General features: G+C 39.7%; 1 protein-coding gene across 1 annotated transcript in view; it reads right to left on the bottom strand.

Annotated features, from left to right (window-relative positions):
* The window catches only part of SGPL1 (sphingosine-1-phosphate lyase 1), a 1,851,476-nt gene that overhangs the window by 1,011,766 nt on the left and 824,337 nt on the right, over positions 1-15,373 (bottom strand). The window contains exon 4 of the mRNA XM_044055782.1: positions 6,150-6,297. Coding sequence (XP_043911717.1) covers positions 6,150-6,297 — 148 coding nt within the window. The remainder of the gene's footprint in view (positions 1-6,149; positions 6,298-15,373) is intronic.

Below are 15,373 nucleotides of genomic sequence, written 5' to 3'. Positions count from 1 at the left end.
TATATATATATATATATATATATATACATACAAAGTAAAACAATAAAACAGTCAATTAAGCCAACAATCAATTAAATAACATATTTCCAATTACATTCATTATTTAGACCTTTTAGTGCCAAAGTCGCATATTTCAAGAAACACACAGTGTCTTTAAATAAAAGTTTGTCCTTAAATTGGACCAAATCACCTAACGGTAATTTTACCTGTTCTAAAATACAACCTTTACATTTTACTGATAGTTTTTTCCTAGTCATATTTTTCTTGCAACACTGCAGGAGTTATTTATCTACTGAAGTGTCCTTGTGATTTATTTTATATAGGTAAAACACAACACCACTTTAAGATTAGATTACAAGAACATATTAAAGATATTAGAAATGTACATTGTGAGAGTTCACTGGCTGTTCATTTTAAACAGTTTCATAATAGGTTTATAGGTAGGTAGTAGGCTATCTGCCCAAGGGCATTTATAAGCCTAGTCAGAATGTGTTGGCTTTCGCCTCCCCTTTAAATTAGTTTCCTGGGCCTCTGTCTAGCAGGGCCACTGAAGTGATCCCCAGGGATAAACCTACAATTTCCCATCCACGCATTAAGATTTCTCTTGAAGAGAGTCAGTGAGGGGCTGTGCCTAACATAAATTGGGATTCTATTCCAGAGCGAGGGAAGTCTCTGAGACAGGAATCTATTCCTCCAGCATGTCCTGTTTATTGTGCTGAGGTTTAATTCACTGGAGCATGTGACTCTTAGAGATTTGGTTTTCTTGAAGTGGAGCATGTCCATTAATTCCGGGTTGGACATGGCCTTATACGTCAGGCAGAGATCACCTCTGAGCAGGCGGTAAGCAACCGAGTAAAGCTGGAGGTTTTTTTTTAGAAGAGCTGCATAGGGCGTCTCTTTGAGGCCCATGATTCTCTTGGTGAGGTACTTCTGTGGTCTTTCCAGCTGTTGCAGGTGTCGAGTAAGGTACATTCCAAATGGGGCATTGTACTCTATTATGGGCCTAATGAGTGATGATTAGAGGGGCACAATGACCTCTCTTGATATAGAGGTGAACCCTTTCATGATTAGGTGGGCTACATAGAAGGAATTTCTAACCACTTTGGCGATGTGATTACTGAAGGAGAGGTTGCTATGTACCTGGGTCCCTAGGTCCCTAATTGCATCTTCCGTACTTAGTGGATTACCATCTATGTGATAATTCGTGGGCACTTTGTTTTTCCCAAAGGGGATGACTGCATTTTTTGGCATTCAGCTTGAGGCCATGGTTTTGACACCAGGTATCTGTCTTTGTGAGACCCTTCTGGAGGATGTCTGTGTCAGCCGGTGAGTCGATTATGGCCCCCAGTTTGCAGTCATTTGCGAACTTGGTCAGCCATAGTCCTCCCATGCTTGCCTGTACCTCAGAGAAGTATATACCGAACAGGAGGGTTCCCAGGACCGAACCCTGTGGGATGCCGCTTGTAACTGGTTTAGAGTCGGACATGGCACCCGCGACTCTGACCATGTGTGTTCTATCCGTGAGCCAGTTGGCCATCCATTTTGTGACATAGGGGTTACTGCTCAAGCTGGTGAGCATATCTATGATGCCAGAGTGTGGAATGGTGTCAAAGGCCTTAGCATGGTCCAGGTAGGCTGTGTGGACTACCTTTCCTTTATCTATGGCCTTGGTAACTGTTTCAAAGAAGTCAACTAAGTTTAGGAGGCAGGATCTGCCTTTAACAAAGCCGAACTGGGTAGGGTCTAGTGTCTGGAGGTTCCCAATGTCTCTGTTTATGAGTTCCATGATGATTCGCGCCACAGTTTTGCAGACCAGGCTAGTCAGGCTTATAGGACGATAGTTCCCGGGTTCTGTTGTGGCACCACCTTTGTGGAGCGGGATGACTGTTGCTGTACGCCATTCTTTGGGTACATAGCCTGTGGTAAGGCTGAGTCTGAACAGTGAATTTAGGTGAGGGTTTAGTTCCTTTTGGAGTTAGTGTAAAACGCAGCCTGGGACACCATCCGGTCCCATTGATACCGTGTTCTTAGCTTTGGAGAGGGCTGTTTTTACCTGCGTGTCCATGAAGTCTGGGGCTCTGCAATCTTTTGGGATGGACACGGGCTCTTTTGGGGGTGATGGGGGGTAAAGTTTGCACTGAACTTGTCAGCCAGGATGTTGGCAATGTCAGTTGGTTCAGTGCATTTTTTGCCATTTTGCACTAGCTCAGAGCATACCTGGGAGTTACCACCTAGATTTTTGACATAGCTAAAAAAGGCTTTGTGGTTATCTTTAGAGTCCTTGGCAATTTTTCTTTCGAAACTGGCCTTGGATGATTTTATGAGGGATCGTAGTTTCTTGCTAACATTGATCAGTGATGCCTTTCCTTTTTGGGATTTTGCTCCATCATGTAGTAGTTTCCTCCTTCTGTTGTAAAGCTTATTTATGGCCGGGGACCACCAGACTGGTTTCTTTTTTTTTGGAGGAGTGAGTTTTGGTTTTATTTGGGATGGCTCAATCCATGCATCCCTGTAGATGCTCATAGAATGCACTTCTAAAGGATTCTGCGGTTTGGGCAGCATTATCCTTTAGCAAGAGGGCTATGAAACTTTCCACCTCAGTCTTGAGAAGTGTGAAGTTGGCTTTTGAAAAGTTTTTCACAGTGGTTTCCTTGACTTGTGGTGGAGTCGGGATGTGGATGTCCAGTGTGATTAGTTTATGATCTGATCTGGGTTTACCTCTGGTGTGGAGCACTGATCCCCCATGTTTGTGATGATCAGGTCCAGTATGTTGTCACCTCTTGTGGTCGTGGTGGACAGCTGTTCCAAGGCGTTTGAGTTTATAAACTCTAGGAAGCGCTGGGCAAAGGAGTTTGTACTCGAGTAGTTATCCCAGTCAATGTTTGGGTAGTTGAAATCTCCCAATATCGTAGTGCTAGGTAGGACTTTTGTATTTTCCAATGTTCTCAGGAATGCTGAGTGGGGGTCCTGAGATAAGGTAGGTGATCTGTAGCAGGCTATGATCTAAAAAGCAGCTTTGCCCACTGATAGTTGCACATGGATGGTCTCTGAGGCCTCGTGCTGTACTACTAACCTGGAGGCGTGGGCATCCTTTATGAAAATGGACACACCCCCTCCTTTTATATTACGGTCCGGGTTCTGGGGCATCTTTGATAAAAGGTTGTATTTTAGTACAGGTAAAATTACCTTTATGTGATTTTTTAATTTTATTTACATATTTTTATTTTACATTTGATGACCGGGAAAGTCCGACTGGACACAGGTCCATTTTCAGCGGCGGCCCGGGGAGAAAAGCTCCACTTAAAACAATCTAACAAATATGAGTTACAACACTTTCTTCTAAATGCATACAATATTATATAAGAACATATTTTACATTTCTTCACATACATGCATATAGATACATTATTGTATTCTTAAGGCATACCAGTAGTATATAGGAATATATTTAACTTTCTTTACAGACGTATAAATGGATACCAACAGAATAGAACACTGTTAGTTAAGAATTAGTATTCAGAGGTTAGGCACTATTAGGTGATCCTTGGTAGAGTCATTGCATCACTGCAATGCAGTGGATTAACCTGGGAAGTCACATGGGCACAGCCAATTGTTAAAATAGTGGGTTTTGAGTAGTTTCTTAAATTGTGGAGCAGAACTTGTAGAAGTTATGTGTTTTGGAAGTGAGTTCCAGACTTTTGCTATTGTACAGGCACAAAGAGATTTGCCAGCTTCATTCTTATGTTTGATGACATTTATGAGATTTTGGTCTGTTGATCTTAAGGCTCGGGTGGTGGTGTAGGGTTGTATTAGATCCTGTAAAATGGGGGTTTTGTTAGGAAGGTAGTATAGTTTGTGGGCTGTGGAGAGTTGAGTAGTAAGAAATAATTAGGGCAAGTCAAGCCAGTTGACCTGTTTGAGGGAAAGACAGCGATGAGCTTTATTAGAGGCACCTGTAGCAAATTTGGCAATCTTGTTACAGCAAGATGCCATTTTGTTTTGTTTGCTGTGGCGAAGATTAGAACAAACTTTTATTTGAAGAGACTGTGTATATCTTGAAATATGGGACTTTGGCACCAAAAGGTCTAAATAATGAAAGTAATTGGAAATGCGTTATTAACTGTTCTAATTGAGTGACTGTTCTATTGTTTTACTTTGTATATATATATGTGTGAATCAGTGATGGTATTGTACTCCTTGAAGGCAGTTTTGCTGAGGAGCTAGAGGTATTAAAGCCTTTTTGTTTTTCCTATTGTGTCTGTGGTGGTTGTAGTATATTTGAACTGCTATTTGCGGTGTGAACTAGTTTTGTAGTTAGTCTGAAGGTCTGGGGTCATAGACAGGAGTAAACCAGTTAAAATAGTGTGAAAAAGTTCATTTTCTTCCAGGACTTGAGAGGAAAAAAGTGTCAGTGGCTCAGCTGGGCATGCACTATCCTTTCATGTTGGGAAGATCAAACGAGTGGAGGCTCTGCTCCAACACTAGGTGCTTGGGCTCATATAGTACTGATACTGCAAATACAGGACTAAATGAGTGTACTGTAGAAACAAAATTGCAGTACACCAGTACAGAACTGGAGGAGTGCACTGTAGTGTCAAAACTGAAGTACACCAGTACAAAACTGGAGGAGTGTACTGGAGGACTGTATTCCTGAGCAGACATATTTTAGCTAAGATACTAACATTAGGACTTTTATGCTTGAGTTGGTGGTCACTGGACCAGTTCAATGTCTCAGTTAATAAACAAGCAAATAAATAATTAAATACATAAAAACTGTAAAGCAAAATGTTAAGTTACTAAAAGTCTTTCAATCAGAAAGCATCAAAAAACAACCCTAAGAAATTCTGGTCTTCTGTAATGTCACTGCTCAACACAGGAAACAAAAATAATCCCAATCCATACCCCAATATACCTCTTCAAACAGCCACCAAATTCAACACATACTTTACAGAGTCCATATCCAACCTAAAAGTAAACCCAACTCATCCAGCCCAAATCCCTACTTCTACTAATGCCCCCAATGCTAACCTCTACACACTCCCCACACACGCACATACACACACACACACACACACACACACACACACACACACACACACACACACACACACACACACAAAACCCTTCACTCGTAACCAAAAACCAAACCATCCTCAGCTTACTTTTCAGCCCATCCCTTTATCTCAAATAAGAAAACTACTAAAAAAATGAAACCTTGCTCAACCTCAGAAGGCAACCTCCCACCAGAATACCTACAGCTTGCCGCAGAGGAAATACCATTAACTGTTAGCATCTTAATTAATAGATCAATAGCTGAATCACATGTCCTTAACCTATGGAAAAGATCACAGATTATACCTTTACATAAGGGAGGAAACACCAGTGACATCACAAACTTTCATCCTATTACAATCTTGTCCCCCCCTCTCCAAGACTGTAGAAAAATGTGTGCACCTACAACTTCTCCACCATCTTACACACAACAACCTACTTTCCCTCATTCAACATGGCTTTAGGGGCAGTTATGTTTTACCAGTAAATACACACTACATTATCTTCAGTTTATCTGCAGATATACCATGGCAAGAACTACCTACAAAAATGAATCAAAGTGTGTGTCTTGTAATTTATCAATACCTGCTAACAAATAAACAACAACAAAGGTAAAATAGTGGAGTTTGACTTTAGTTGGCCTGAATGTATCCATAAACACTTAAAAATAAAAAGCCATGGGCATTCAGAAGCCATGTAGCTGAAACAATGCTATGCCCTTAAGGGTCCATTTGCATATAACCCATGGGCCTCCACTGCAGTAAGGTTTAAGGAATTACACACTGAAGACTCTTGCTTGGCTGGGTCTCTTACAGTTTTTATAAACAAGTAAGAAACAGATTTAGTCCAGAGTGCTACTACAACATTTGACAGGACACATTTAACTGTCCAAATGACAAATGTTTTCAGGGAAACTAATATTGTTTTAACAAGCATAGCAAACAGTGGAAAGAATTTCAGCTTTGATATATTTTGTGAGCTTTTCTGCCCCAAAAATTCCCTCCTGTGAACGATTACTACTGGGAAAAAAAAAAAAAAAAAAAAAAAAAAAAAAAAAAAAACATACATCTTAAAGAAAATGTCTTTAGAAGTCCTACCCAGAGAGCTGTATTCTGTTAGCTTTTGCAATACTTCCGATTTACTCAAACCCTTCTCAGGCAAGGATGTAATGTAACTCATTCCATCTTTTAGCATAAAGAACCTGGATGCCATATCGTCGACTGCGTTATTCAACTTCAGCTGAATCTGTAACAGACAAGGAAGGGGAGTAAAAAACATCAGTAAATCTATGTTTCAGTAATTTATTCATTTCCTACATGGAACAGGGATGGGGAGAAAAATTACTTAAATCTGGCCAGTATAACCACATAAGAAACAGAGACAGAAAAAGAGAATGAATAATAAAGTTCAACAACTCCTGAAGTCTACAAACGATTCAACAACTACAGCCAGACGTCCGTTAAAAACAGGGCTGTATATAAAGTGACAGTACCAAAAGACTTCAAATTATTACAAAGTAAGATTATAATTAGATAAATGCAAGTTCTGATACCAGCTTTGTTCAGTTCAAGGTCAAATAGGGTCAGTGCCTGTCCTGGCATGCAAGTGCAAAACAGGAACCAACTCAGACCTGGAAACTATTCATCACAGACAGCTGCACACCCACACTTTAGACTCAAATTCCCCCACATACTACTCTGAAGGCAAATTTAACATCACCAAATTACCTGCACCCTGACATTGGAGTATGGAATGAAAACAAGCAGAAGTGAATACTGCAACAAGAAGCAAACTTTACACAAAAAGCACTCCTACTTCTGCTACTCAAGTAACTATCAGCTGATTTAATATGTTTTATGAATAGGTCTATACTTGTATGGTTTTAAATATTTTAAAGATGAAAGCTGAGGTGAGGTCTTTAACAATGTGAATGCCAGTATAAAGATAAGTGTGAGAGACTTCATTACAGAATCAAAAGATTTACCATACAAAAAATTCATTCTTTTATATTACATCTTTGTTGTAACTGCTAGGTAATAACCAATGTATACAAAAATATGTGTGCAGAATCTGCACTATATAGCCACGTTTGTGCACTGTGTGCATGTATATATATATATATATATATATATATATATATATATATATATATATGGGTCTACTTTACATTACCGACACGACACTTCACCGACACACAAAACACCGACCCCAAATAACCGAAACCACACAACACCGACAACTCACAAAACCGAACACAATTACACCAACACAAACAGCGTAAACTACACATGACACACAATGACATATCCACTAACCCTAACCCAAACCCTAACCCTAAGGTCCGACACTACCGCACAGTTACCCTACCCGCACCCTAACCCTAACTCACTTAACCCACCCCTACACCTAAAGACTGTCACTATCGCACACTTAACCTACCTGCACCCTAACCCTAACTCACTTAACCCACCCTAAAACATAAAGCCCGTCACTATCGCACACTCACCCTACCCGCACTCTAAACCTAACACACTTAACCCGTCCCTAAACTACAGTCCGTCACTATCACACACTTACCTTACCCAAACCCTAACTCCGACACTACCACACACTCACCTTTCCCACACCCTAACCCAAAATCCCACAATATCGCACATTTACCTGACCGCTCCTAACTCCGTCACAATCGCACACTTACAGAGTCGCGCTCACACGTTACCCTTGTCGGTCTTTCGGCTGTCGGCAAATCACCTTTTCGGTCAACTTGCTTGTCGGTCGTTTCGTCTCGGTCTTCTGCGTGTCGGTGAAGTGTCGTTTCGGTAATGTAAAGGGGACCCTATATATATATAAATATATATATATATATATATATATATATATATATATATATATATAAAAATATATATATATATATATATATATATATATATAAATAAATATATATATATAAATATATATATGTGTGTGTGTGTGTGCGTCTATATATGTGGGGGTGTGTATGGGTGTGCGGGTGTGTGTATATATTCGTATATATATATATATATAGATATATATATAGATATATATATAGATATATATATATATTGCTTGTAATATATATGCTGTGTGTGTGTGTCTATATATGTATGTGTGTGTGTGTGTGTGCGCATGTGCGTATATATATATATATATATATATATATATATATATATATATATATATATATATATATATATATATATATATATATTGCTTGTAATATATATACTGCTTGTATATTCCAATTTTCTTTCAGTCTTGTAATTGCCTTGTAGAGAGGCAATTTAGCTAAAGAGTAAGTTGTTTGTTGTTGCATTGCACTTGAGGGTCCTTTTTGCTGTGCTTTTAAATTAAGAAGTCTAAGGTCATTCACCTTGTGGACAGAAAAGTGTTTGCCTGGTCTATTTGAGCTGGGAAGCACTTCAGAGAGGCTCAAAACGTAGTTGTTTATTGGCTAGAGGGATCAGGAGTTCGATATTACTTTCATTATGGAGTCTATAAATTAGGCTCATTTGTCAAAGCTCTCATTGAACAGTAGCAGTTGGAAGTGCACTATACAGACAGGTGTCTAGATAGCTAAGCTTATCTATAAAACTAGTACTAAGACTGTAACCTGCAATTTATGGAAGCATTGCATGGAGTTAAGCTTAGAGAAGTTAGCCTGTGCATCAGATAGCACTAATATGATATCCTAGCACTAATACATTATCCTAGCACTGCTCAACTCTTGTACCTAGGCCTAGAGACCACTCTAGGAGACCTTTGTAAAACCTAGTCCTTAAATCCTTGGAGACCTTTGTAAAATCTAGTCCTTAAATCTTAACAGCACACCCTAATACAGGTCCACACAACATGGATATGCAATTTCCAAATGTTGCTGTAACCATCTTAGTAGAAATGGGCATCCTGAAACAATGCAGCAACTGTCTCATGTACACAGACAACCTTTTAATCCTTAAAGAAACCAACACATAAGTGAGAGATGTACACACACAACTTCCTTGGAGGCTAAAATCTTGCATACAAAGCAAGGCTGTCAAGAACACACATACCACACAGTGTCCACCACACACACAGACCAACTTATGCTGAAGCATTAAAAACAATCTCCTCAAATCTCAAAGACCTCCTAAGCCCTCAAACAGCAAAAGATGGCATGCAACTTGTACTCCCTGGGCTTCCAGATTTTGGCTAAAACTTTATCCACGCCCTGACAGCCTTTGTTTAGGCAATGTCAATCTGACAAACCTAACAATATAAATAAAACACGAAGGAACCTACTGGTGTTACTGTTCAATACTAGGAACCTTAACAAAAAACATCACACCCTACAAGCTCTCCTCACTCTGGAAAATACAAACATCTGTTCCATTAATGACTCCTCTATAAACTGAGAAACATACACTGCATTTATGTCAGTAAAGTACAGAAAACATTGTGCCTGCAAGTTGGAGGCAGTGTATGTTTCTCAGTCTATAGAGGAGTCATTAAAATCTACCATGAATAGAGGGTTTGAGTGGATGGAGAAGACCTCCAGTAGGTCAAGATAAGAGTTGTGGGATTCTTGTGACATAGTGACCTATAGCTTGCTAAGATGTATGGTAAAGGACTCTTACCTAGGGTGATCTGCACATTGATAAACTCCAGGGTGTCATCCTGTTTAACCAGAGTTGAGGTATACTTGTTGCTAATGTAGATCACAACACCTCCACCTTCAGTTCCCGTTTGTGCGACTGATTGTTTAAATGCGTGGAAGGGACTGGAACCTTGTGCTGCTAGAGCAATGGAACAGATATTTGTATTTTCCAGAGTGAGGAGAGCTTGTAGGGTGTGATGTTCATAACTGGCTTTGTTGGATTTTATTAGGCCTTTTAGTTTCTTGCTTTGTTTAATTAGTGATCTCTTGTCATTATGAAAGTTTCTCTTTTTGATTTTATTCTTGACTTTTTTCCTTTTTTTATATATCCTGTTAATTTTAGGGGTCCACCACAGTATGGTTTATGTTTTGGGTTTGCTTTGGACTTCTGGTAAGTACAGCAGTCTCTATGCAGCCATCTACATGTTTCTTCAGTGTTTCTGTGAACAATTCTGTATAGACTGTTGTGAACTCGGGGTTAGGTGGGGTATTGCATTTTGACAAACTGCCTCTTGAGAGGCTGTATTTTCTTTTAACTAGTTCCTTACTGTAAAAAGGTTTTGTTGAATTTTCCAAGTTGATTTTTATTTCGAAGGATACAGCTTTTGTGATTTTGTCATCATACGTCACTGTTTGGGGTGGGATGCAGCACAATTTCATATTGGTGAGGACTAGGTTCAGTATGTTTGAACCTCTGGTTTGAGTGCACACTTGGATTTGACATATATTTTATTTGGCTGTAAAATGTCCATGAACATGAGTTAGTACAGCTGATTTAAACCATTTACTAATGAGTTTTTATCAAGCATCACTGTCTTCACCTCTGAATTCTTATTTGCTGCTTTCTCTGAGTGAATAATCTTGTAGGACTAGAAGGCTGAAGATGTCTGTGTTCCAAAATACTGTAGTTGATGGCTATTACAGTTTGATTGTCCATATAATTTCAGGATGGTTATGTTGAAAAGCTTGTGAGATTTTTTGCATGCAGGAGTTACAGCAGAAAGCAAACTTGGTTCTTTGTGGTGTACGTGTGTTGATTTAATGCTGGAAGAAGGTCTGAAGGAGTAGACGTGTGTAAACCAGGCCAGATACTGGTTAAATATGAGGCGATAAGGGGTCTTTAACTTAGTCTCATGCAAGTAATGAGATGATTACTTGTGACACAGGATTGCTGCTCAGAAATAAGGAAGATTCAATGTCATGGTTGTTCTGAATCTAGGTGTTGACGTTCTGAAGGAGAAAACTGATGCTGTGTTCGGCAATCTTTTAATACAGTGGCATACATGTGGAAAAAGTTAGACCATTCTGGACAAGTAAGTGATAAATAATTGAAGTTAGAAGATGGACAGGCAAGATGGTTGGGATATGGGTGGTAAATGGCTGGAGAAGATTAAGTCTCTGGTGGACGTGACAGACCAAAAGATTTGTTTCTGTCAGTATCTTCAGATATATATGTATGGTATTGTTTGGTCTGGTTGTACTGCCTTACTGAAAAATTTTCAGGGTGAAGACCAAGTTTATCATTTTTGTTAAATATGTAATATTGTGTTTATTTTATGCTTGGACCCATACGTACATCAACTTTTGTTTACTTTGACAAAATGCAGTTGTTTGAGACATATGGATAAAAGAACAGAGTATAGAACTGTGTAGGAGGTTGCAGGTACTGGCCACCACCAAATAACAGAGAGGCTTTTTTAGCAGTGACATGCATTTGGGGCACATAAAATACATATACATGGTTGTTAGAATGGAGAGAGGTGGTACTCTATGTGTTTTGATGTAAGAAATTAATACACAAGTTATAAACAAGAGAATGCACTGGGAACTAAGGTTGGGTGGCATGATGCCAGGGTGATCCTATGGGCTAGGCTTGTAAAGGCTCCAGGGCCAGTAGCCTAGTACACACCTATGTACTTCTGGCGTTCATGTGGGTTTTCTCCCACATTCCAAAGGCATAAGTCTGGAACGTTTCTCCTGAAAACGAGCACTGCCCCAGATGGACTTTCGCGGTTAACAACTGTTAAATAAAAATAAATAAATTAACAACATGTGACACCAAAACTGAAAGCAGATAATGGGTACTACTCATACAATTGTTTTCTTTATGACTATTATCATTCATCTAACTCTGTAAATCATCTACATGGCAGACTAATGTTCATTAAAGTCACTGTCAGTACAGACAAAGCAGGTTTTCCTTTCATCCATTTGTGTATTTATATGGTTGTGAATCAGAGCACGAAAATGGGTAACATCCGATCACAGTGAAGGCCTTGGGGGGAAATACAATAATGTAGGCAATATCAGTATAAAGTAAGTACCTGAAAAAAGGAAGAGCAGACAATTTTAAAATATATAAAAAAAGTACAAGGTAGCAAGTGAAATTATATAGAAGTACTACTCGGCTTACATATTTAGGAAGCATTAAGTTCTCCCCCATACAGCTATAGTCATTCAGGACAAAGAGCATATAGCTCACCTGAAGTAATACATAAACATGCACACACTACAAGAAATCTGGACAAAGCTAGAAATAACTGGGACAAAAGGACCAGAATAGGGACAAATTTTAAATATTGATCATATAAACTTAGAAAGTTACAAGAATAAAAGGTTATGTGTTACCATGCATTTTCTGGATGATATGAAGTCTGAATCTTAAATGTATGTCATTATGTACTACATTCTGTCCTTACTGACTTTGCAGAAAAGCACAAGTTTTATGAGGAACACACCAAAAATATGAGACAAAAATCTGGTCAGTTGAAAGCTCTGTACAGATGTAATTACTTTGAAACGCATAGCAAATATAACACACAACCAAAGAGGTAATGAGTGATATTTGTGGTAACTTGGAGTGGGGAAGACGTGATATAAGCGGAAACAGTAAGTAGGTGGGGTACCAAGTGAGAAAGAGGCAGCAGAGAAAGTGTAGTATGGGGGAAGGATAAAGTAGGTTGTAAAAGATCCAAGATATATATGTAGTAGGCAGTGGGGGCAGCAGTGAAAAATAAGTCTAACAAGAAAGAATGAAAATGTGTTTATTTTATCATTTATTAATTGGGTATGAAGGCTGATCCAAACATCCTTTTTAACCACAGCAAGGTTAGGGGTAAATTCAGTTCACATATACATGTATATTATTATATATACAAATACATACATAAAACACATAGTGTGATGGCACTGATAGGCAAGGGGAGGACCGTTATATGCATCAGTTAGGGAAGGAGTGACATGCAGATTCTCTCTGAGAAAGAGTAGTTTTTAGAAGTGGGTAGTGTTTTGGATCATATATTTTTAACTGGTCACCTAAAGAGATTACTTGAACTCGGGTAATCAAAGGCAACTGGAAGCAGCCCCACATACATGACTCTTTCATATGTTAGAAGTCAGTTTATTGAGAGTCTGGATTGGTCTGATGTATTTTTTTCTGTGAAGTAAGACACGTAGAGGCCATATCAGTTGGCTCTGAAGCACCGAGTCTTGTCATGATTTGTAGTGCCAGTGAAAGTCCTGCTGGGTGAAACCTTGAGACTTGTTTTATATGAAGGGATGGTGACTCAGAAACATTGTTCTACAGGACTTTTTAAGGTATTGGCAGACCTTTTACCCGAGGACTTTTGTTTTCCAGTATTTGACAGAAGCTGTACTGGTATGTCAAAATCTTACTTTATGTTCCAGAAAAGTACAGTTTTGTACCTACCATAAATGTAGATGTCCGAGAGGTATGCATCTGCAGTCCTAACAAATGGGTTGTCCTTCCTCAGGCAGCCCTTCGGTCTGCCGGATTCCAAAGTCTGGGTCTGGCCTCGGCTGATGTCGCACTTCACCCGACGTCATAGCTGCTGTCAATTGGGTATAAAGGCATCAGCCGACGCCATTTTCCTCAGTGTTTCTTGCCCCAGATGCCAGGTGCCCTCTAGGAAGGCTAAATTTGGATAAATGCAAATGATTCCAAACAGTAGAGAGCAAAATAGAAATAAACAGGTATATACATATATACAAACAAATACACCATAATAGATTCCCCCAACTAGCTACTGGATGGGCAAATACCCTAGGAATACCACAGAGGGGAAGGAGGGAGGGTAATCCTGACCGCAGATGCATACCTCTCGGACATCTACATTTATGGTAGGTACAAAACTGTACTATGTCCTTCAAGGATGCATCTGCAGTCCTAACAAATGGGTAGAATACCATAGCCAAACTGGGGGAGGAGGTACTAAGAAGATTATGGTGTAGTTAAGATCCCTTGCAATACAGCAGTGGCAAAACCTGCTCGGGATCTGGAGTATAAAGGTAGATTATAATGCTTGGCAAATGTATGCACGGAGCTCCAAGTAGCAGCCTCTAAAATGTCTTTGGTAGCCACTCCTCGTAAAAAAGCTGTTGTAGTGGCTGTAGCCCTTGTGGAGTGAGGTCTGATGTTTTCTGGAGTTGCCTTCCCATGAAAAGAGTAACAGAATCTAATGCAATTTCCTATCCACTTTGAGATTGTCTGTTTTGAAATTGCTTTTCCTTCCATTCCTGTTGCATATGCTACCAGAAGCTGGTCAGTTTTTCTATTGTTCTTGGTTCTGTCCAGGTAGTAGCGCAATTGCCTATGCACATCCAAGGTATGTAGTAGTCTTTCCCCCCTGTTCTGTGGGTTGGGGAAGAATGTTGGTAGGTGGATTGCTTGGTTTAATGATACCCTGGAGACCACCTTTGGCATAAAAGTAGGATTAGTTCTCATGGACACTCTATCCTGGTGGAAGATAAGGAAGGGCTGTACTGCCATTAATGCCTGTAATTCAGAAACCCTTCTTGCTGAAGTGATTGCAAGCAGGAAAGCAGTTTTCCAAGATAAGTACTGTAATTCTGCTGTTGCTGCTGGTTCAAAAGGGGGTAGTGTCAATTTTTCTAACACAAAGTTCAGGTCCCATGTAGGCAATGGTGGCTTCCTTGGTGGCTTTACATTTTTAATTCCTCTGAGAAACTGCCTGAGTAGAGGATGAGAAAAGACTGGAGGATCCATGTTGTATTCTGCTGAAATTGCTGATGCGTGGATCTTGATGGAGGAGTAAGACAGGCCATTGTGGAAAAGCTCTGCTAAATATTCCAGGATGTTAGCTATGTTTGCCAATGATACATTTTCTCCTTTTGCTGCACTCCAAATGAGGTATCTTTTCCATTTTGCTGAGTAAGTTTTCCTTGTTGAGGGTCTGCGAGCCTCCAAGATAATGTCTTTAACCCTTTGAGATAAATCTGGGTTATTTGGTGTTATGTAATGTTCCAAGCAGCTAGCTGCAGTGTTTTCAAGTTTGGATGCAGGGTTTTGAAGTTGTTCTGTTAGCAGTAAAGGAACTAGGGGTAGAGGCCATGCGAGTCCCTGAGACATACTCCTCAGTAGCGGGTACCAATGCTGCCTCGGCCAGTCTGGAGCTATCAGGATGATCCTTGGGTGATCTTCCTTGATCTTCAGTAGCACTTTGTGCATCAAAGGAAGAGGTGGGAATGCATATGCTGTCAGGTTTTCCCAACTGAAGGATGGGGAGTCCACCTTCCAAGCAAGCGGGTGGTATGTCCTTGTGCAGAATTTTTTCAATTGGTGGTTGTGAGGGGATGCGAACAGGTCTATTTCTGGTAGTCCACATTTCCTTGAGATGGACTTGAAGA

The sequence above is a fragment of the Protopterus annectens genome, chromosome 14.part0 (assembly GCF_019279795.1).
Source record: "Protopterus annectens isolate FY-2018-M chromosome 14.part0, PAN1.0, whole genome shotgun sequence".
NCBI classification, from domain to species: Eukaryota; Metazoa; Chordata; order Ceratodontiformes; family Protopteridae; genus Protopterus; species Protopterus annectens.
Note: the sequence above shows the minus strand (reverse complement) of the source record. Positions and strands in the feature narration are given on the sequence as shown.